The sequence below is a fragment of the Phycodurus eques genome, chromosome 11 (genome assembly GCF_024500275.1).
Source record: "Phycodurus eques isolate BA_2022a chromosome 11, UOR_Pequ_1.1, whole genome shotgun sequence".
Lineage (NCBI taxonomy): Eukaryota > Metazoa > Chordata > Actinopteri > Syngnathiformes > Syngnathidae > Phycodurus > Phycodurus eques.
Genome location: NC_084535.1, coordinates 1,591,999 through 1,614,984, shown reverse-complemented (window position 1 = coordinate 1,614,984; position 22,986 = coordinate 1,591,999). Strand labels below are relative to the sequence as shown.

Sequence of the window (22,986 nt, the reverse complement as noted above, 5' to 3'; positions counted from 1 at the left end):
AAAGATGCAAGCACCCACATCGTGGATGTTTACATCCTCCCTCAACGCGTTAACATGCCCAGCATGTGTGCTAACGTACAGGCTACATGCACGCCCGAAGGTCCTTTATGTAAGCTAGTGCAGCGGGCGGTACAATGCGGTTAGTTATCACCCGCCCACTTAACGAGCGCTCCCCGTTCCCGCGCGGCATTATTCCCGCCGCCGACCTCTCCTTTCACGCCCGCCGCCCTCTGCGCTCGCCGCCTTCATTAGCGAGCGACACGACTGAAGAGAAAGTACATTGGATGAATCATTTTCAGCATTTTCTGTGGCAGCGGCGGCGGTGCTGCTTCTTTTGTGCGCCGTCGTTGCCGCTGAATAGACGCGTCGGTGCCTCGCCTTGAAAAAAATAAAAAGGTCTGGCCCTGCGCGCTCCATTTTTCAAGCGAGCCGCTCGCGATGGAGCTCAAGTGCACTTTGGATGCGAAAGTGAGGACGCGCTTTCAAGGTCGCGTACAAATTAGCTTGAGAAAATAAACGGTGGGGGGAAGTCAAGTATAAATACTTGGTTACTGTAACTGATTTGTCAAACATCTGTCATCGGTGAGCTTTTATTGGCTGTTGAGTTATTTATTTTCTGCTGCATTTTAACTTTTGAGCCCCAGATTTGCTACTTGTTCTGTCAAAACAGGCTTGTTACTGTTTACCTAAAAAAACAAAACAAAAGCAAAACAAAACGCTGCAACGTAACGACTTGAGACCAAGCTGTGTATATTCATTCTTTGCGATTTTAACTGGCAATCGAAAAATGAAAAAGTGTCTTTTCAAACTAAGTCAGCTTTAATCATGTACTTTTTCATTTTCCAATTGCCAATTCAAAATAGAAAGAATGGAGGTGACAAATATGCCTGAAAGGCTCCATTTATTATTGTTTAAAGAGTGTTTTATCGTTTTTTACATAACCGTAGACTGGTTAAGGTCAGATTCTCCTTGGATGTAAACAAATTATTGTATAAATGTGACTTAAAACATGTGTACAGTAAAAAATGTGGAGGGCTTTAATTTTGATAGTTTTCATCCAAAAGCGGAGGATATCTCCGGCAAATTAACTGGTTAGTTTTGGTTAGGTACGGATTAGTATATTCAAGTTAAAGTCCCCGTAAAATCTTGTAACTATGACATCGCGCAGAGAAGTGTTGTTAACAACCCTGCCAAAAAAAATGACCATGTACCTGTATACAAAATGAGGCTTGAAAATGTTGAAAAATAGAGTCGTCGTCCCACTCTGGAACGCTGCGGGCGCGTCCGCTGAATACGTTGAAACCACGCCCCACCCCCGTCAACTTCGTCCATCTTTCTTATGCCTCCACATAACTGAGCCGTGAAAATGTATCCGCTTAAGGTCTCGGGTGGTTGGAATATATTCTTGGGGTGTGTCTACCCCACAACAATGAGGCCCGCTAAAGCTGGCGTGCCAGCGCAAAGCCCCCATCCACGTACCGGATGTCACGTCGGGTGTTTGCATTTTCTTTTTACCTCGCTCTTCCGCATTCTCTCCGTGACCTGTGCACTCGTGGCCAACAATGAGGCGCTCGAAAGCGGTCACGCCTGTTGACTATCTGAAGGCAGATCTTTCGTCATTGCCCCCCCACCCCCCCCCAAAAAAAAAAAACAGCAAAACCGAAATGGTGAAAAACAATTTAACACAAGATCTCAACAACTGAGTACAACATAGTTCTCAGTCTGCATGTTTTTTTTTTTTTTTTTTAGGAATTACCTTGAAACATGTAGAATGTATATAGAAACAAATCTCTGAATTGACTTTCCAGATGCTGGTCTTCCGTTTTGGGCTAATTTATTTAACTGTGGTCTGCCATTACACAAACAAAGAATTAGCATCTAGGATGCACGCAATCATCACAACAAGTTATTTTCACCGTTTCCACATACAATATCTGTACTTCCACTTGACGACAGAGCGTGAGTAGTTTTGCCACCTCTGAAAAGAAACGAAAGAGGACGCGCCGGGCTGGGCGGAACTCCGCCGCCTGTTCTGAGCGCGTGCGGGAGCGAGAGGACCTTCGAGGCGCCGGCGGGGGCCCCGATTATTTGGCCGGCTTGTGTTCCCGCTGGACACAATTAAACGAGCCCGAGCAGGCACGCGTGCTAATCCGCCACGACGAGGAGAGCGCTGTGATTGATTCACACGCGCACACAGAATTGAGCTTCCATTGACTTGTTCTTGTCGTCGTCGTCGTCTCGGCGGGCCTCGTCTGCTTCCAGCTTGTCCTATGAAATGCATAAATGGCTTCCACTTACTGTGACACAAAGATACGCGCTACATCGTCACATCACAATAGATACCTACACCGGCGATCGGCAACCTTTTTTTGTCCCTAAGAAATCTCACCATACGAAAATGTCACAAAAGGTGGATTCACAAGTCAGTGATCATCATCACCATCTAATAGAAGAGCATTTATTTCTTCTGTCTGTCATAGATAAATGAACAAAGATACGTTTGTTGTCAATAAACAATGTTCTGAAGTGAAATGAGATCATTTCCCGTGACACACCTGAAGATATCTCACGGCACACTTGAGAATCACTGACATACCTCGCACACGGCTCCCATAAAGATCGGAATACTTCACCTGAAATGCGCTATGACCTCTACAGGTGAACTTCATTTGATTTTCCCGAAAGCTTCCATTTTGTCCATTCCTCGTTTCAATTGAAATTTCCCCAAATTTTGCTGCCCTTGTCGCCGACTGTAATTTGTTCACAACTGTCCAGTTGAGTCTAGTTTGGTGGTTCTCAAACTTTTGTAAACCAAGTGCATTGGTACCTTGAGATACAAGTTTAATTTGTTCTGTGACCATGCCCGTAACTCAAAACGTGTATCTCAAATCATCTTTTCCCATTGAAATGAATGGAAATGCCATTAATCCGTTCCAGCCTTCCCCCCAAAACAGCAACAACAAAAAATGTTGTAATGTGCATTATGGTGAGGAAAAATAGCCCTCCAACACATCGGACTTGCATATATTAATTACATAATTAAATGCAATTGCAAATCATTTAAGTCTCTCAGGTCATCAGTATAGAACTAATATTAGTCATTCTAGGCAGAGGATAAAACATATGTGTCTGAAAGTACAGTTATATTACCTGTCTACGTGTTGCTGCAGGTTAGTGTTCAATTTGTTTCTTAAAGGGTCAAAGCAGCGCAACGCACAGCCGATTCTATTTAGTGTTTAGCGTTAGCATTTAAGCTAAGCTACAGTATGTGGTCGTTTGAGGAAAAGAACTTTGAACCTCTGTTTTGTTTTTGTTTTTTGAAGCCCCAGTTTTTTTTTTTTTTTGAAGCAATTATTCACCAATTGGAGCCGCCAAACTGCTGCTTGTTGTGAAGTCCGTTGAGCTGAACTCGCTGCCAGCGCTTCGAGTTTGTATCTCAAATTTTTGCTCAAAATTCAAAGCAAAAAGTCGATAAGTCGAGTCACGCATATCTCGAGGCACCGCTGTACCAGCTAAAGAAATTCGTAGCTCTCCAAGTCCCGCCATAGTGACGAAAATTCAAATCACATACCATAGTATCATCAACAAGGTATAACGTCAATAAAAGTTAATTTAATATTATTGTAAACCACTGGAACAGTATGCGTGGTTTGAAGGTTTACAATATGCTTCGATATAAAAACCATTACTGCATCAATGATTCAATTAAAATGTATTGCACATAAAACTTCAATACACTTTGTACCTAAATAAAGATTTGAAAACAAACATTTATAGTACATACATATATATCTTTCATGCACCTGTTTACCACACTGGTCGAGTTGCTCGCGGTGCTCGCTCGGTCAACGGCTAGTTTGTGATGCAAATTGCAAAAAGTTCAACGCTTTATTTCATGTTCCCGAAAGGGTCACGACTCTCTCTCAGTGGGAATAAATCATTTAAAATTTTTTTTCATTTTTCTTTGTTTGCCACCGAAACCAATCAAGTTATTTTGTCCACGTAGCGCGCATGTATGCGTCCGTGACGTCCAGTGAACAAAACGACCGATTGGGTTGCGCGTTCACAGGACACGTCCGCTTACTTTCTATTTGTTTCGCGTGAGAACCGCGGAAGTCAACGTCCTTGACGGTGTTCCCTCGCTATATTGCAGTTCACCTATTGCACTGCGGATTCTTTTGTTTTCATATTCATATCGCGCATAATTCGCCATATCGCAGGATTTTGAGTGTATACTGTAATTGTTTGGGTGGTAAAATAAACACTTCCTAGTCTAAAACATCTAACACCTAAAATAAAAACCGCAAAAATCATGAAAACCCATATTACAAGGAATACAATGTACATAGTGTACAGTCTTACGGTGCATTACTGTATGCTTAAGTTTAGAAGGGTTTATAAAAGGTAAATAGGAGTGTGGGGAAGATTAATAAGAGTCTGGGGAGATTCATGCAGCTTTAAAGTATGTATAAATAATCCAAACAATACAGTATGCGCTTGTTTACCTATTGCGGGGGATAAACGAGGGATTAGTGTACAAACTTGTTGACCGCAGCCATTTTCAAAGCAGTTCTCTATATTGCCAGCCGTTTTACAGCATTTTGACGGATATTTCAAGACCCACAGAATATTGTGTTCTGTAAGACATATGACAAGGTAGACTCTCTTCTTTGGTTCTAGCTTTTTCTGTTCTCTTTCTAGTAATCAGCAGTAGAACATAAGTCGCTTTCACCCGAACCACCAGTTTCCGAGCCAAAAAGCTGACTTCGTTTTGCTTTTGTGGCACCTCGAAGTATACAACAAAAGAATCAGACTGAGAGAAGCCTTTTGCTGGCAAAAAAAAGAATTTGCTTCAAGACAACAACTAAGACGTTGACCGCATGGCTCGAGTTGAACGCCAGCGGCCTTGTTAACACGGCGTTCGCCTGTCACTCCATCAGCTGCCGACGTCTTTCCTCACGATGGCGACGCACGCGTTCTACGACCCACCGCGACGCAAACTCTGTCTGAAACCGTATTGTGTTCGATTGCGAGGGGTGCCTAAACTTGTTTGACATCCAATTTGCTGGTATTTCTCGTCCTCAGAATCGACGTGACGTGCCGAGCTTCACCTCCTAATCTTTATCTTCTCCTCAAAAGCCGTGATCTCAAATCCAAAGCAATGCAACGCCGCCATCTGCAGGGATCTGTTAGTCATTACAGTGTTTCACACACCAGAATTTCACAGGCGAGCTGAGCGTTGAAAAACGTACCTGACGAATATATTCGTCAGTGGCGGTGAACGCTTGGATTCCAGCTGACGAATATAAAACGTCCAAGGCACTCAATGAGTTAAGTGTGTGCCATATAATCATTGCATCTGTGTAGCGCGTACGTGTGCATCCCTGATGTCAGCTGGACAAATCACAACAATCACATTTTCTTCACCTTGGGAACCACTGAAGTCAACCTCCTTTATTAAGTGTCTACGGTTTAATCCATGCGGCCGCGTACTGTGTATTACAACCTCTATGTAGCGTGGAAATGTGCGACCGTGTAGTAAGTCCAGGTTATGTTTACATCTACAGCCTTTGTAGTGTGTGTGTAATGTAAATATGTCAATCCTTACAGTTTGTATATTTGCATTCCTGTAGCAGGTATTTGTGTGTCCATGTGTGTGCAGTCATGTAGCGTTTACGTGCGTGCCCTTGTAGCATGCGTGCGTGCGCTCGTGTCGATGTAGAGTGTAAGTGTGCGTCCGCGTATTGTCGAGCTGAAGCGCGTCCACGTTCTCCATTAGCTGGTTAACGGAAGGCATCGCGTGGCCTCCCGCTCCCCCCTCCTCCGCGTCGGACGGGAAGCGACAGTGTGCGCGGGCGGCCAGCGAGCGTAACGCCGTCGGGAAGAGTGAGCAGGACGTATGAGGGGCCGTTAGGGACATTATTCAGGATTAGCGCTCACACTTACTGTTCAAATGCCTTCGCACACACACAAACTACTGAAAGGCTCTCATAAGGACTACTCAAACACTCGCAAAGGCACGAGTCTTGCTCTCATTGACACTACTCAAATGCTCTCATTGACACGACTCGAATGCTCTCATTTACACGACTCGAATTCTCTCATTTGCACGACTCAAATGCTCTCATTTACATTAGTCAAATGCTCTCATTTACACTACTCAAATGCTCTCATTTACACTAGTCAAATGCTCTCATACACACGGGTCTTTCTCTCATTAACAGATAGATAGATAGATAGATAGAGTTACAGACTTATAATTATAGATAGATCAATTCTATCTATCTTAGATTATAGATAGATAAATTCTATTTATCTGTCTATCTATCTATATGTGGTTATCTATAGTTATAAGTCTTTGTCAAAATCGATCTATCGATAGATTATCGGAGCTAACCGAGAACTCGTGGGTGGCCATCGCCAAGCCTTACACGTATATACCAGATTTTGTATTTTCCAATAATATTGAACTGTTCATAATTTGATATGTACCTGTGGCTATCACCGAAATGCACGGGTGCAGTCAGTAATGGGGCGAGCCTCTCAAAAATCCACACACTCACCTTTATTCTTGCCCGTTTCATCTTCTTTGATCATTCTTCCTTGACAATCGCGCCATGTTTTTGTGGCTCCAAGGATAATAATGCAGTACAGCCTCAAATGCCGAGACAGGGTTGCAGTTTTTCCTTTGCAGCCCGTAGGTCAATGTGCCGTACTTTATTGCGGAAACCAATTTCTTTATTTTGCGTGTAGCGGTTCACTTCAGTTGCTTTCCATAGCGGATCACGCTATGGCGGCGGGCCGTAGCGGATCACGCGCAACACCCACCCAACCGACAGGACGCAATCTGTTGCGCTGAACACGCCGTCTCGCGGCCGCTTTTTGGGGCCCGATGTGTTCTTCCTTATTTGCGATTCATTTCAATATTTTGATACTTTCAACCAACGTGGATGATAACATCCTGGGCGCAGGCAAAAAGGGGTCAGTCGCGTTTCAGAGGAGGACCAAATGGATTCCCTGTGCGTGCGTTAGTGTCTGCTCTGACTGCCTTCGCTGACTTCAGACTTGCTGATGAGTCGGTGGCGTCCTTGAGTGTGTGTGTGTGTGTGTGTGTGTGTGTATCTCACTCCCTTCAATAATGCATGGCCGGCGGGGGGTCTTCGCCGCCATCTAGTCCCGAGGCCTCGCGCCGCATAGCATAGCATCCATTATGCACGGGGCCCGTGTAATTGCACGTGGACGTGGCCTTCATGAGGCACGTGTGCTAATCAGCCACACCAAAAAAACGCTCACAAATAAGAATACAACAACAACAACAAAGGTGAGTCACAACATCACAAGCTTTTTTTGGTAACTTTGCGCTTCGAGAGGCTGTTTGCTTAAGCCAGCGATGACAAATTATCTTTGCGCCGAGAGAGCGAGCAGTCATCTCGGGCGAAGCCGTGACATCATCTGTCTGGATGTGCAAAGACGGTCAGTTCCGTTCCAAATGACATTTCCTCTTGCGATCAACTAAACAGGTGCATCTTCGTAAGTTATGATGCAGTGAACCCGTGTTCCTTGCAGGGTTTCTATTCCAGACTCGTCCGCGATAGTTGATGATCTGCAATAGGGAACGTACTGTATGTCAAAAAATAGTTGGTAGTTTGACACTTTAAGCCGATTTAAACGCATTGAACCCCACGTTTAAACGTAGGTATGTATGTAGGTATTCCTCAGCACCTGATCTCGCTCTGTTGCGGTCAAATATAGTATAACATCACTTTGACGAAACAAAAAGAAGACTCGGCATGCACAGTTCTCCCTGTTAAAAACGCAAAAATGTTCAACCAACCCAAATTCATCCGCCGAATGAAGTCCATTAGTTGAATGCAAATGTTTAATCTAGCACTGCTGGTGTAGAATATTTTTTTAATCAATGAAACTACCCAGTGATGGGCGAGTACCGATATCACGTATCGGTATCGGACCGATACTGGCCTTATTTGCAGTGTTCGGGTACTCGTGAAGGCTGTCGAAAGGCAAAATAAAATCTGACATCGACGAAGTCTTCCTTTCCGGTAGTTGCGGTTTGACACATCGGCAAATGATCATCGGCGTCACAAAGGTCTTTGTTCCCAATTATGTGTCATTGTGTTCATTGGAATTGCATGTACCAAATGTACTGGTGGTCTCTGTACTCGGTATCGGTAAGTACTCAAGGGAGAATAGTCGGACTGGTACCGATCTGAAAAAAGGTGTTATCCGACATTATTCTACCGATTATCTCATCCACGATTCGAGTAATCGGCTAAAAATGGATTTTTCGTGATGAAACAACAAAATGCACACGTGAGGTGCAGCTTTTATTTTGGGTCGCCGCCTGCACATTCTACACTGTATCATCTGTAACTTTGAGTGTGTACGGCTTTAAAAGGCGTGATCAGCGAATGACAGTTGGCGGTTATGAGCTGGGATTAGCGGCTGGCTGTTAACCGGCTAACCGTTAGCCGGTCTGGTGTGCCCATCGCGTCTGGACGAATTCAATTTATTTGGCTGACGGCGGAAGTCCCAACGTTTGATCCCTCCGAGTCACAAACACCACAGAAGAGGAAAAAAGAAGGCCCGACTTTCTGACCTCCAGTATGACTTTCGCTCATCGGCGTTCTGCCGCCTGCCCGCCACCGGCTGCCCTCGCCGATGCCGGAAGAATAAAAAGAAAAGCGAGAAGAAGAATTGTTGTTTTGACAACGATTACATTCACGTGAGTCTTTTTTTTCCCCCTTTGGCTGCAGCAAACAGGGAAGGAAGGCAGCTCTCCAAGTAAGACGACATTAAAAGCCTCGGGACGTATTAAAGGCAGCGAGAGCCGCTCGGGCAAATACGACAGATTAGCATCTCGTTTCAAAGCAATTCCGAGAGGAAACGACTCAGATTTGAATCCTGGCGTTGAAATGTAGTGACAGAAGAAGTTCACGCCACCAGACTGACGTCTCCACGGGTGCTCCTCCTCCTCATCCTCATCCTCGTCGTCGTCGTCGTCGCCGTCGTCGTCGTCTTACTCGTAGCAGAGATGGATTTGAAAATGTTACTGTTGGTCTCGATCTGAATGTTCTTGGACCCATATCGTTTCCTCCCCGAAAAGTTCTGGATCTTCCATTTCTTGAAATGAAGTTTGAACCCTAAGTCAGCTGGTCCACTGAGCTTAATTGGGCCTTTTGTAAACTTTGGAATGTTTCAGTACTTTTTGCACAACTTGCTGTTTGCTAACAAGGAGCTGAACAAAAACATCTTTTTGTTTGCACACTCCAGAGGGTCAGGATGAGCAGTGGCTCATTTGCGTGCGACAAGGCCGCCCCCTGAAAACAGGCTAAGTCGTTGTGAACCTTGAAGTATTTTGATGAAGGTACGCCACATAAATATGCCAAGGAGCGCTTTTAATTGTGGAAATAAATGTCATGTCAACATACCATGTGGAATGCAACCATTGTAATTGTCAGAGTAAGAGTAACTTGCTACAAGTTTGTACTTTATTGCACAGAATGCTCGCTAGGAGTTAAAAAAAGATTTCATTAAAAGAAAATGTGCTGAGTCAGCAGACACAAAAGCTAACCTGTTTTTTTTTTTTTTTTTTTTTTTACCCCCCTTCTGTTTTGATCATCATAAATGTCTTCATTTGAAAGGAATTTTTCGGAGTGACCGCGACATGCTCCTCCTTCACCAGCTAAGCGTGCTAACACGCTAACGACGAAGCTAAGCGAGCCCCGCGGTCTTCTTTTGTGCTCCCGGCATTCTGTTTGCTTTTTATGAATCATTCATGGTATTAAGTCAGAGTTCATTGTGACTGCCTTATTAAAAATGGAGTGTGTTTGAGTTTGCGAGCCCCGGGGGGGGGCGTAGCGGCGGGGGCTCGCTGGGAGCCTTGGCAGCGAGCGTGACGGCGCGCATCCTCTTTCGGCGGCGTCCTCCGTGGGGGACGCGCAAGTGGAACATCCCCAACACGCCGTCGATGCGCCAGCTGGCTTTTTTCTCCTCCGCACGCCATTTTGGATGCGTTGGTTGTCACGTGTCCCGGTGGCTGATGGATGCGCCGGCCTTTGCTAAACTGCGTTTGCGCTTTTCAAAAAGTTTTGTTTTAATAATATATCCAGAACGGGGAAGGAGAATCAACACGCGAGATCGACAGTGGATGTTGACTGGCGAGAGTCTCGAAAGATGAAATCTTGTCAACAAACTTGTGAGACTGACTTTGAGATGGTTCTCCACTTCCGGTCGTCCTGAGGTGTCTGGCCGGGGGCCATGTAGTATGCGTGTTTACCTCTTTGCTATGTGTATACATTTCGTGCACGCCTGTGTAGCGTGTGTGTGTGTCTGTGTAGTGTTTGTGTGTGTCTATGTAGCATGCACTTTATGTGTGTCTCTATGTAGTGGGTATGTTTTTGTCCACGCTGTAGGCATCCATGTAGTGTTTAAGTGTGCGTCTATGTAGAATGTATGTGTGCTTCTATGTAGTATGTATGTGCGCGTCCATGTAGCGCATATGTGTCCATCCATGTAGTGCGTATGTGTGCATCCATGTAGCGCATATGTGTGCATCCATGTAGCGCGTATGTATGCATCCATGTAGCGCATATGTGTGTATCCATGTAGCCCTTCTGTGTGGATCCATGTTGTGCGCATGTGTGCATCCATGTAGCGCGTATGTGTGCATCCATGTAGCCCTTATGTGTGGATCCATGTAGCCCGTATGTGTACATCCATGTAGCGCGCATGTGTGCATCCACGTAGCCCGCATTTGTGCATCCATGTAGCCCGTATGTGTACATCCATGTAGTGCGCATGTGTGCATCCATGTAGCGCTTATGTGTGCATCCACGTAGCGCGTATGTGTGCATCCATTTAGCCCTTATGTGTGGATCCATGTAGCCCGTATGTGTGCATACATGTAGCCCGCATTTGTGCATCCATGTAGCGCGCATTTGTGCGTCCCTGTTGTTTGTTTCATTAGCGACACCGGCGTGAAATGTGGAACACTGCATGTTGTTTGTAGTGACCCACTTTGGTAGGGCGGGTGTCTTTTGTGACACATCTCGTTCACACGGAGAAATCCAGCGGATGCGGGCGGGCGAGTGACGCGCTACAGTATTTGGGTCAGCAGTGAAGAAAATGTCGTGGCTGCTGGAGGATTAGATGAATTTGCACTTGCTCAGCACAGTTTTTGAGTAGAAGATTAAGATTAGGGCTCTAACTCGACGTTTCATGTTGCTAATTAGGGAGAGAAATGCCAACAGGCACCTCACGCTCGAATAGAGTATCTATATGTACGGTAAAAAAAAAACAGAGTATGCGTCGCAGTGTGTAGTAGAAAGTATGTGTTGGGATGGTGAGAAAGGTTCCTGGAACTGACGTTCAACTCGAGCCACGCGCTGCGTCGGCGTCGCTCACGGCGCATTGCTGAGTTGTATAACTCCACATAAATTATTTTGTCAGCAAAAGGGCCTTTATCAGGCTTTCTTTTATTGTTTGAGATGTCACACAAGCAAAAATGATTAGCGTCAATGTTATGTTTCTTTTTACAAGAAAAAAAACCTACAGTTTTTCTCCACCTTTTGGTCAGAAACTGGTGTTTTAGGTGAAACCAACCCATGTTGTCCTCCTAATCACTGAAGAATGAAAAAAGCTGGAAGCAGCCTTCTTTTTTTTTTTTCTTGCGAAAGAAGAGAGTGGACTTTTGGTGTGTTCGGGCGCTTCCATTGTGCCGACACAATGTGCTGCGTGACATGCACATGCCAGGCCAGTAGTTGGCGATGTCACTTTGCAAAGAAACACCAGACACGCGCGCGCAACTGCCGAAGAAGCGCGGCCTCATTCGTGCGCGATAAGCGATAAGACGTCTTCATTCAATTCAATCTTATCTGATCCTCTTTTGTGCGTGACTCGCGCTAAGAGTCACTTTTTGATAACATCTCGTATAATGAACCTCTCAGATACCTGCTGCTTGTTAATATTGCTTATTATTATTATTGTTAGCGGATGTCGATAACCGCCGCCTGCCGAGTGTGTTCTTATTCTGTCGTCGCGCTTTTGCAGTGTTCAATTTAGCATGTTTGTTGCTAGATTCTTACAAGAGCCCCACTCACTCTTTTGACAAATTCAAGCTGACATGAATATACAGTATTTTGCCGGAACGCCATTTTGAAGCCAACGTTGGCCACCAGCTACGAGAGTTAGCGGATAACGAGCAAACTTTCGCGGCTAACTTCAGTTCATGTCCACACTGATGTTACTTCGCAAAGTGGAGAAGAGGAGACAAGTCGCTATTCATTTTGTGAGAAGTCAACACTTTTCCTGTTCTGCCACATTTTCATTTCTTTAGAAAATGTACATTGGTTCTGTTTACTTTCACGAATGTACCACGCGGTGAAAATGTGATATGTTTGCTCGCGGTTATCATAACGTCAGAATCTGATACCGACCCATTTTCAGCAAATTCGCCAGAAAATGTGTTGGCGTCGCTGATAGTCACGCCGGCAGTGCCTCCTCTTCATTGAGACGCACACAAACACACACTGCACAAATTGGTATGAGCGAGCAAAAGGACAACAAAATAAGCGTCTGATTCGGATGGCTTTCCCCCTCTTGATCTCAGTTTTGACGATTCGGTTTTTTTTCGCCCCCCCCCCCCCCACCCCTCTCCATTGCCGCGTTAACCTCCGACAGAGACGCGCATCAACAAATCAAACGCACCCCGGGCGGATTCCCCTCCTTGCCACTTCCTATGTATGAGATGTTTTCTAGGAGATGTTTTTGCATGCAGCTGGAGGTTGCTCGTGGGTCTCCGTCGGCTTTGGATTCCCGGCTTAATCTGTCGCCCCCTGCTGACTGAAGACGGTGTGGCAATTTTCTTTTTGGTTTTTTTCAGTTGAATTTGTTTCCTTGACAATTTTGTATGTTTTAGTGAAAATAAATAGCATTATATCGAATAAAAATAGAATCTATCATTATTAAATAGAAGGTTAAGAAATCGACATAATTAGGGTATGTATTGCAGCATGTTTGTGTCAGAAGTGTGCATTTAAGGGGCGTTGCCAAGTGAGGGACATCAGGAAGTCGGCCAGGTAGTCTGCGTGTGAGCGTCTGGGCGTGAGTGGTGGCCCACAACAGCTCCTGCGAGTCTTCTCATTTTGTATTTGTGTGTGTTGACTGTTTGTCACGTTCAATAAACGGTTGAAAGTGCGTCTGCAACTTTTTATGAGACTAAAGTTGTATTTTGTTGGGGTTTTTTTAAATATGACTTTCTTACCTTGTTAAACTTTGACTTTAATCTCAAAATATTATGACTATTATGTCTATGACTATGCTCTACATGGTTTAAAAGTGAAAACAATTTAAAAATAAAGCACAAAAGACAACTTCCGAAGATTTTAAAAAAGAATGTACCGGTTTAGTTTCTGATTAAGATTCTGACATGATTACAACTTTATTTTCTTCTCTAAAAATATGAGAAATGATTTTCATGTCCTCGGACCTCTCACGATACACGTGGTCACTATTTTAGTAAATTGGTGTTAACTAACTTTGAGGGGCTCCTTGCAAAAACATCTTCACGTAACGGGTCGCTGGACCCAAAACGGTCGAGAACCGCGGTCGCCAATTTAATTTCCTTCGGTGAAATTTGCAACGCTAATGACGCCCCGTGCGGGGAAGCGGTTTCCCGATGCCGACTCGGCACAAGTAAAATAACGCAATTGCGATCCGGCATCAAACGGCCGCGGGCGCCCGCCGAACAAACGCGACGAGATGGAACTTGACGTCTCGTTGCCGTGACTTTTAAACGGAGGCTTTTCCATTCAAATGCAAACGCGCTGTCGCCGCTCAACACGCTCGCCATTTTTCCCCCAGACGGAGATTCGTCAAAGCGGTTTTTGTTTTATGCTGCACGTTTCAACGACGAACACGTCAGGGACGAGAGCTTCTACCGTGTTCGCGTCGTGCAACACCAGGGCCTGATCGCTTAATTGGCCGATATTAGAAATATCGAATATCGAAATATCGAAATCGGTATCAGCCTAAAAAAAAAACAAAAAAAACATATCGGTCTGGGCCATTTGAAGACCCTAAATTGTCCATCGGTGTGAATGCGCCTGTAAATTGTTGTGCACGTGCCCTGACATCGGGCGGCGACGAGACTTTTGTTGATGTGTGCCCTGAAATAGTCAAATAATAATAATTGGAGTAATAGTAGCAGCTCGGGTTTCAAGAGCGCCTTTCAAGTGACCCAAGGACGCTTATACAGATTTAGATAATTGACCTGATTGTCTCATTTCACACTTGATGCGTTGGCCAGACACTCTGTATGCTATTATGATACAAAATCTGAAATTGCCATTTTTCCCTAATATGCCCTCTTAAAATGTGCTCCAATGTAGTTTTGCAGGAGGTCGAGTGTGACGAGCGCGGCGTCATTGACCACAGCTTGCGAGTCGCCCGAATTAATGTTCATAACATTTTGGATTGTTTTCATTTGAGCAAGAAAGCCAAACCGCCAACTCTCGTCTGATCCATTTCTGACACAAGCCGCCAGTTCGATCGAGCGGAACCGGGCCGGAGGTGCTCAATACAAATTGCTTGACTGAAAAGGTTACGGCGGGAATGTAGTTTTTGGTACTTTTGCCCGTTGAGAAGAGCATAAGTGTACAGCGCATCCCTTTCCCGCCTTGAAAGGAATTGAAATGGAATTCATATGTTCCAGACTATTTTCAACACCTTCAATTGTTTAATAATGCCTAAAAATGACAAGCGACGTGATATCGGTATAATATCGGTTGGTGAAAAACAATATGAAATGGACCATATTTGGACATACGGGGTTTGCGCCTCATAGCGACAATTCGCCGGTTTTCTCTGCGCTTGAATTGCTCCGCTTGCTTGTACCCAAATTGGTCATTTGGGGCACTCGTTCGTCAAGGAACCGCTGTATCGTTTTGGTTTTTTTTTTGGTGCTGTCGCGGTTAATGACGGCGCAGGAGCGCAGCAAATAGCCCGGACGCATTGCCGCCTTCTCGCACGGCGTCCGCGTGGGCTTTGTCACTTTCACTTAGCGGGCCGCGTCGGCGGGAAACGCCGCTTCCCGTCCCAGAAGCGTCGACGGCGACGAGAGTCGGCAGCTCCGCCGGCTCGACTCCGACCTCGCGAGGATTTTGAATGTTCAACAATTTACCGTGACATTTACCACTTCACATAACACTTAAGACTTATTGACTCTCTGTACTTATGTGTTTACGTGCTAAATGTATATTTTGTTATGGTGACTCGTTCGCCGTGGTACGAGAGTGACTCGAAGTCGCAGACAAATTCCTTTTGTGTTTTGAACTTACTTGGCCAAAAAGCAACCTCAGCAAAATGCTGGCGGTTTGTACGGCGGGTCAAAAGTTTCCAACGTGGATTTGCCAAAGGGATTAAAGGGCAGCATCTCTTCGGCGAAGTTCAGTGGGCTCCTTTCTTGTCCGACGTGAAAACGATGGCGCTCATGTTGTCTGTTTCTGCGCGCAAGTTAAACTAGCTAGTGGCGTTTTCGAATAATAGTCACGAGAAGAGTTGGAAAAGTTGCAAATTTCTCAACCCTGACTGCTTTTGTAAACTCGATCCGCAGGGACAAAATTTAAGAAATCTGTTCCGACAAACTTGAAGTAATCGATCAAATCGACTTCAAAATGACACAATGGACCCAGTTCGTAAAATGTCTTTCCTCCTCCAAGAGGTCAGATGCCAATTGTGATGTCGTGTTGCGTTTAGTGGTCATCAGATCTTGTGGGGATCTTTATGTTCGCACTCAGGTGTGAGAGGAACATGAGGTTGCCATGGTGACCAGATATCATGTGGCGTGTGCTGTGCATTGACACTGATTGAGTCCGCGTGAAAAGGAAGTCTTTGGAATTGATCTTCATGCAGTTTTGAGCTCCGAACGAACCCGGAGCTATTCAGGTGACCTCGTCCGAAGTTTCTGGTAACGGATCGTCTTCCGGAGCTTTCTCTCCCGATTCCTGGAAGTGCTTCCCTTGCGCTGCGCTGCCATGACGACAAAGACCATAAGCTCAGAAGTCGAAGTCGCATTGTACCTTACCCATGAGACTCTCGAGGCGAAGAACTCAAATTGCGAGGGCAAAAGTATGTCGCCGCATCTTCCCGGGACGACAAAGAAAAGATCTCCAACTCGTGATCAGAACATAGCCCGAGCTCCCGTCGTTGCATATCTTCCTGTTCTGCCTTCTTCTTCTCTCGGTTATCAGCGTCCCTGCGGACCAATCAGCCCGTCCCTGCGTCAACTTTGGCTTAAAACATAGCGTGAAATGCGACGTTTCCGGAGGAGTTGCGCTCGATTAACGGAGGAGGAGGTGGAAAGCGGGACATCCGGACATCCTGCTCTCGCTCCTCCCGTCTGTCGGTCGCGGTGAACGCGGCGAGGTCACGCTTGCGGCACAGGGGCGGCGAACGTCATCAGTAGCATCTGAGCGCTGACCCCGACGTCCAATCTGCTAAAGAGAACGTTTGAGTGGGACGTTGCGTGTTTTCATGACTGACGAGCTGAAATGTGACTTCACGCTGGAGGGAAGCGGCCTCCGTAAGAGACGGGAACATTTGAGGGATTCTTGTGCCACAATCACTGACTCAATCGGCGTTGCATTTTCAAAAAAGCCACGGAGGCGTAAACTGAGCTATTAAAGGTTTTGTGTTTTGAGGGAAAATCGTCCAACTTCATTAACATGACAGAAACTCAACATTGTTCCAAATGTCCAGGACATGTTCATCTTCAAAAGTTGCTGGTAATGACCAACGGAAGCGCTTCAAACCAAAATGGCTGACTTCCTGCTTTCTGGCTTTTTGAGACGTTTTGTGGTTCTCGTCATCATAGGCGTGTCCGCTAAACGTCGTGTTGCTGAGTCAAACTGGCTTCAGGGGCTAATTAAAGCAAAAATACCAATAATCATAAAAATAATCCCGAGGGCAAAGTTCCGATGAAAATCCCCATTTCGGACCAAAATGGCCGACTTTCTTGAGACTTTTGTTGCGGGTCTTCTCACCATGGGCAAATATCGTGTTATCGGGGCCTGTTTCTGTGGTGACCTTCATGCACGCCCCAATTCTGGAAATGTCGCTTATTCAGATGAACAACGCCGATGCCAAAGAGCCTCGATGCGGCGCCATGTCGGTATCGCCTCCGATCGCTGGCGTTTATCGGGCGACGCCTGGTGCGTCGCAAGCGCTTGATGAGGCCAGTGTGCGCGTGTGCTTCACCGCCAAGCATCTGCATTGCAGAGGCTGCTGTGGATTATCGGTGTGCTGCCCACAGAGACCCTCGCACTCAAATACACACCCACCCAAGTGTTATCCCGCACACACAGCCGCAGGCCTCCTCGTGTATTTGAATTTGCCAATAGATGAATTATTCGATGACTTTGACCGGCGCTTGTAATTGGCTGATTTGGGTCCCTTTTATTTCGAGCAGTGTGTCATATCCGTACACAAACGTATTGGCACACCTGCAGGAGCCTTCTTGTCAGCAAATATCATTTCAAAACCAGCCAGATGCAGCAACATTGTGACATTATAAAGGCAAAATATGTTTTTGGGGCAAATTGTGTTTTCGTCAAGGCTTTGTTCGTTCGCGGCAATTATTTTTGTTTTGGTTTACACTGTAATTATTGTGTGTTTATTGTCTGCTACAGAAAGGTACAAAAATGTTTCGCCAGCGTTTTACAAAAGACGGGGGCCGCGCTCCGCACATCGCTCGGAAAAACGCGTCATTCCCGTGCCGGCTACGTCATTCCCGGTGCGCCACCGAGTGGGCCGGCGCGAGAAATTCATTGGCCATTCGCTCAATAGAAAAAACGGAATACTGAAAAATAGAGCAAGATGTTAGAGGAGCTGGTATGGTGTCATCTGCTCTAGTCGTGACTTGGCTGAAAAGGACTTTTTTTTTTTTGCCAAAATATTTACATACAATGGATATTTGTACACAAATAGTGGAACAACACACGTAGGCAGATAATATAACAGTACACGCTACAAAAATAATAATATTGCAGTCTATTCTTCCTCGTTTGTGTCTGCGTGACCGTTTTGTTCTTTACTGCCTCGCGGCGGCCAAAGTGGGCACAGCAGAAGGAGCGGCACACTGAATTGGATTGCGGCATTCAATCATGCGCACAAACTGTTTAACGCTTTACATTATAATGAATTATGTTGTTACTCATTTTCATGAAGTACAATTTTATAGTGATTTTTTTTTTCTTACTAAAATCAAGTTTTTTGTTTTAACAGATTAACGGCAAGATGAATAAAAGTCTTATCTCAAGGCACCTCTTTGTTGTAGGTTTTATTTTGTCACATTTCCATAGCCCCTTTTGTTCTAGAAAATATCGTGTTTTAGTAGTTTTGCATTTACATGGGAAAGGCAGCCCACTCAAGGAAAATGATCATTATAAAGGCAAAACATAGCTTTTCATGCAAAAACAAAATGTTTTTTATACCCTATCCTGATTAAAAAGTGTTTTGGCGGCAGAACATAACATTTACATGGCCCAATGTAGCATTCGTTTTTGTTTGCAGATATTGTTTTCGTGCCAGAATGTTGATGTCCCAATTTTTGCGGCAATATAGAAAGTGTGGTCAAAGCATAACGATGAAATTGATTGACAGAGGAGACGACGAGGCCGTTCGGTAAAGTCAGGCTTGCGAGGATCGAATTTTGTGGCGCGCGTGTTCCATCTTTAATGGATGATGTTGGCTCGGGAAAACGCTTGGGGAAAAAAATGCGTGAATGAGAAAGTGTGAAGCTCGAGTGTATATTGTCTCCACGCACACGCGCGCGCACACACCGATTCCCCCGGGGAGGGCGAGGCGATGTTTTATCGATCCCCCCGTTGGCTTTTTCCTCCGTCAGTCTTCCCGGTAAATTGGACAGTTTTCCCGCTCCGTGACTGACGTGCGCCTGCAGGCCTATCGAGTCGGCGGCGTTGATCCAACGCAGCCTCGTGTCGGTCGAGGCGGGGGGCGGTTCTACGGCCTCTGGGGGGCCCAGACAAAAAGGAGCACCGATGTGTGCGACGTAGCAGCCACATGCTGCTTCACCGTGTTCGCTTTGAACTCTGTGCTCCGTTAGCCGCTCTGCGTCTGCAGATCTCGGAGCCCTTCTGGCGTCATATTCCTTTGTCCGTGTCTTGAATATATTCATTTAGTGATTTCTATAATGATATTCATAATAATAATGATAATAATATAAAAACACAAGCAAGCAAAATCGTACCACTAGAATGGCAAAACATGAACGTTTTTGAGGCATAACAGAACATGTAGCATCTGTTTTAGCACATATTTTTCTTTTAATGGCAAAATATTGCATTTTTAAATGGCAAAGTAGCCAGCGCATGGAAGATTCTGTTATAATGGCAAAATAAACCAATGTATGTTTGATTGAATCATTTACATGTACAAAGTGGGTCACAGTTCCACACATGTTTTGTTGAAGCTCGAGATGCCCAAAATGCATTGTCAGTGCGAGGGTTGGCAGTGAGTAAGTTAAGCGTGTTCATTTTATTTTAATTTTAGTTTTGGTTTTTTTTTAATCTCATTACGATCAGTTGTTGAAGGTCGTAGTAAATATCCAAACCTTCATTCCAATCCGGTATTACTAAGATTACTTTTGGGACCAGTCTATCTATGGCAAATAACTACCATTAAATGGATAAACAACAGCAAAACAAAATACATTTTCAGAGCATAAAAACACAACCAAGCAATGTTTTATCCTTATAATGGCAAAGTAAAATGTATTTTGGCCTATCCTGAACAACTACTATTTTTGTGAGGAAACACTGTAGCAAAATATTGCAATTACATAGTTGTAACTAGCCTGGTCAAGCAACATTTTATCAAGGCAAAATATAGCCTCTTAAGGCAAAATATGTTTTTTTGTGGCCCATTGCGTTGGAAACAAATCATAACATTTTTATCTCCTAATCTCCTTTTTTTTTAACAAATATTTTGTTTCAATGACAAAATGTGGCAATTACATTACATGGGAAATGAGCCCGTTCAAACAGTATTCAGACATTATAATGGCAAAATATTGCCTTTTAATACAAAATGTTCTTTATGAAATAATTTACATATAAAATGAACGACAAATAACTTACCGGCAAAGAACGCGAGCTTCACAAACATTGCATAAATAACTAAAAAAATAAACTTTCAGAATATAAAAATGCAACCAAGTAAAAGAAAAAACAGAATGGGAAACATGAACTTGAGAATTGCTGACAAACCGGAATCGCTTCTTTTGTCATTTGTTCGCAAATTCACCTTTTTGCGGAATTTTGAGGAACCTATCCTTCATTATTCGCTGGAAAACTTACCTCTTCACTTGTTTTGTCCTCAGGCCAAAGCCTTGTCTAATATAAAAAAATGATTGCTTTGACGCCATCTTGTGGCCAAGGAACATCGTTGACGCGAGGAGAAAAGCTTCATTTAGTCAGGTTGTACTTTCTCAAATAGGGAAAAAAAAGTTTTTCGCTGCATCTATTGTCAATAAAAAATGTTTTGGTGTCAATTACTCAGTGACTTTTGCGAAGGGCCCCGCTAATAATCACTGCATTATGTTTCATCCTTTGTTTTTCTTTTTTCGCGCTCTGAGTTGTCAGTTGAATTTTGCTTTCGGCATCTTTAACAACGGCTCGTGGCGGCCCCGTTAGGGATAATCCCGAATCCCATCGCAGTGTCGATGGGGGTTTCAGCTGTTTTGTTGATATGGGCCAAAATCAGTCATCTCTCGGGGGTCCCTAATAGCTACCAACAGCTAGTAGGGGGCCCCATTAGGGAGATTCCCAAATTGGGGATTTCATTTGTGTCGTTGATATGGGCCAATAGCATCCGTCTGTTGAGGCCCCCTAGTAGCCACCAGCCACTACAGCTTGTAAGGGGCCCCATCCAACTTCAGCCGACCTTCAGGCTCGCCTGCCGTGTCGCGACGTCTGCGCACCGCGAGGATGACTAATGGCGGTGGGAGACTGCTTCCAGGAATTAGACTGAACCGCCGCAGCTGAAGGGATTTCCCTCTCTCTGCGCGCTAACTAGAAATGTTTCGAAGGAGGCACATTGCAACTGGCAAGTGACACGCGGGTGACATGACATCGCAAGCAGCAGTTTCTCATATGCGGTCAAGTATTTCTTACGTCTATAAGAAGGGCAAAAGTGGAGAAAATGTGGAGGTTTTTGCAGCCAGAACAATTTCCAAGGTTGTAGGACGACTTCTTCAGGATTACGTCCGGGGGAATATCTTTGCTGATCGAAGATGACTTATGGATATTTGTTTATTTGCTTGCGTTTCAGCGTCCCCGACGGTGCCGCCTTTGCGCTCGGAACATTTTAAGCCGTGTCACGACAAGGACTTGGCCTACTGCCTCAACGGCGGAGAATGCTTCGTCATCGAGACCCTCAGCGGACCTCACAAGCACTGCAAGTAAGGCCGCGCTCGCGCTGTGTATGGAAGGCCAAAACAGTATATACGTAAGACGAACGCTTCTGTCAGCGTATAGCTACGCTCAAAGGTTGTCCTCCGAACCTTTGTCAGTGCACAATTCGCGAGCGTCGGGCGGAATCCCCGTATCGCCAAACGCATCACTTTTCAAGAAAGCCAAAAACGGTATTAATGTTGCATCATCCACGAGAGCAAGTTATCTTTGGTCAATAGTTCGTACAAATATGCCCACGTGGGGACTCACCAATAGTATCGGATTGGTGGCAAAATATGAATTTGACCAAATTCGGACATACGAGGTTTCGGTCCAACGGCAGCGAAATGTGAGATGAAAGCAGAGTAAATGTAAGCTCAAAGCTTAGCGGTAGCTTTATATGCGACATAATATGTCATGAAATGTATACAGGCACATCTCAATAAATTGGAATATGGTATTTCAGCACTCATACATGATTTAGATTCATTAATTTAAACACTTGGGAAAATACTTTTCAAAGGGGAAATTTCTACATTGAAAACGACTGGTTAGCACGTCTCAAAGTTCTGAGGGCCGGGGTTCAAATCCCTGTTTGGAGTTTGCATGTTCTCCCCGTGCCTGCGTGGCTTTTCTCCGGGCACTCCGCTTTCCTCCCACATCCCAAAAACATGCGTGGTAAGTTGATTGAGGACTCTAAATTGCCCGTAGGTGTGAATGTGAGTGCGAATGGTTGTTTGTTTCTATGTGCCCTGCGATTGGCTGACGACCAGTTCAGGGTGTACGCTGACTCTCCCCCAAAGATAGCTGGGATAGGCGCCAGCACGCCCGCGACCCATGTGAGGAGAAGCGATACGAAAGATGAATGAATGAATGTAATGTGTGACAAAAGAACACATTCACTCCCATTTACGCAGTGTCCCTGAAGGCACCTCATGTTCTCACGCAGCTGCGACGTGCCTGCCACGAACGGCGGCCGTGGCCGCAATGAATCGGTTGCCAAATATGGCGACATACGAAGGCCCGTATATTGTGTATCCAGACGGGTTTTCCTGGAAGTCCCTAACAAAACCCGACATTTGTGAATGAAAATGAATATTTGTTCAGACGGCAGAAATGAACTTAAGTTCAGTTCATGTTCGCACAAAATATGAACTAGTTCATGAACTTTTGTTCAAAAAAACGTTCAGATACGCGCGTGTGTGTATGCATATATATATATATATATATATATATATATATATATATATATATATATATATATATATATATATATAGATAGATATAGATATAAACACAACCCTAATTCCAATGAAGTTAGGGCGTTGTGTTAAACATAAATAAAAACAGAATACAATGATTTGGCAGGCCAGTCTAGTACCCGCACTCTTTTACTACGAAGCCACGATGTTGTAACACGCGCAGAATGTGCTTTGGCATTGTCTTGCTGAAATCAGCAGGGGCGTCCATGAAAAAGACGTCGCTTGGATGGCAGCGT

The 22,986-nt window shown here is 44.8% G+C and overlaps 1 protein-coding gene across 1 annotated transcript in view; it reads left to right on the top strand.

Annotated features, from left to right (window-relative positions):
* LOC133410168 (pro-neuregulin-3, membrane-bound isoform) overlaps positions 1 to 22,986 on the top strand; it is a 150,473-nt gene that overhangs the window by 83,277 nt on the left and 44,210 nt on the right. Inside the window, exon 2 of the mRNA XM_061690976.1 lies at positions 21,367 to 21,496. Coding sequence (XP_061546960.1) covers positions 21,367 to 21,496 — 130 coding nt within the window. The remainder of the gene's footprint in view (positions 1 to 21,366; positions 21,497 to 22,986) is intronic.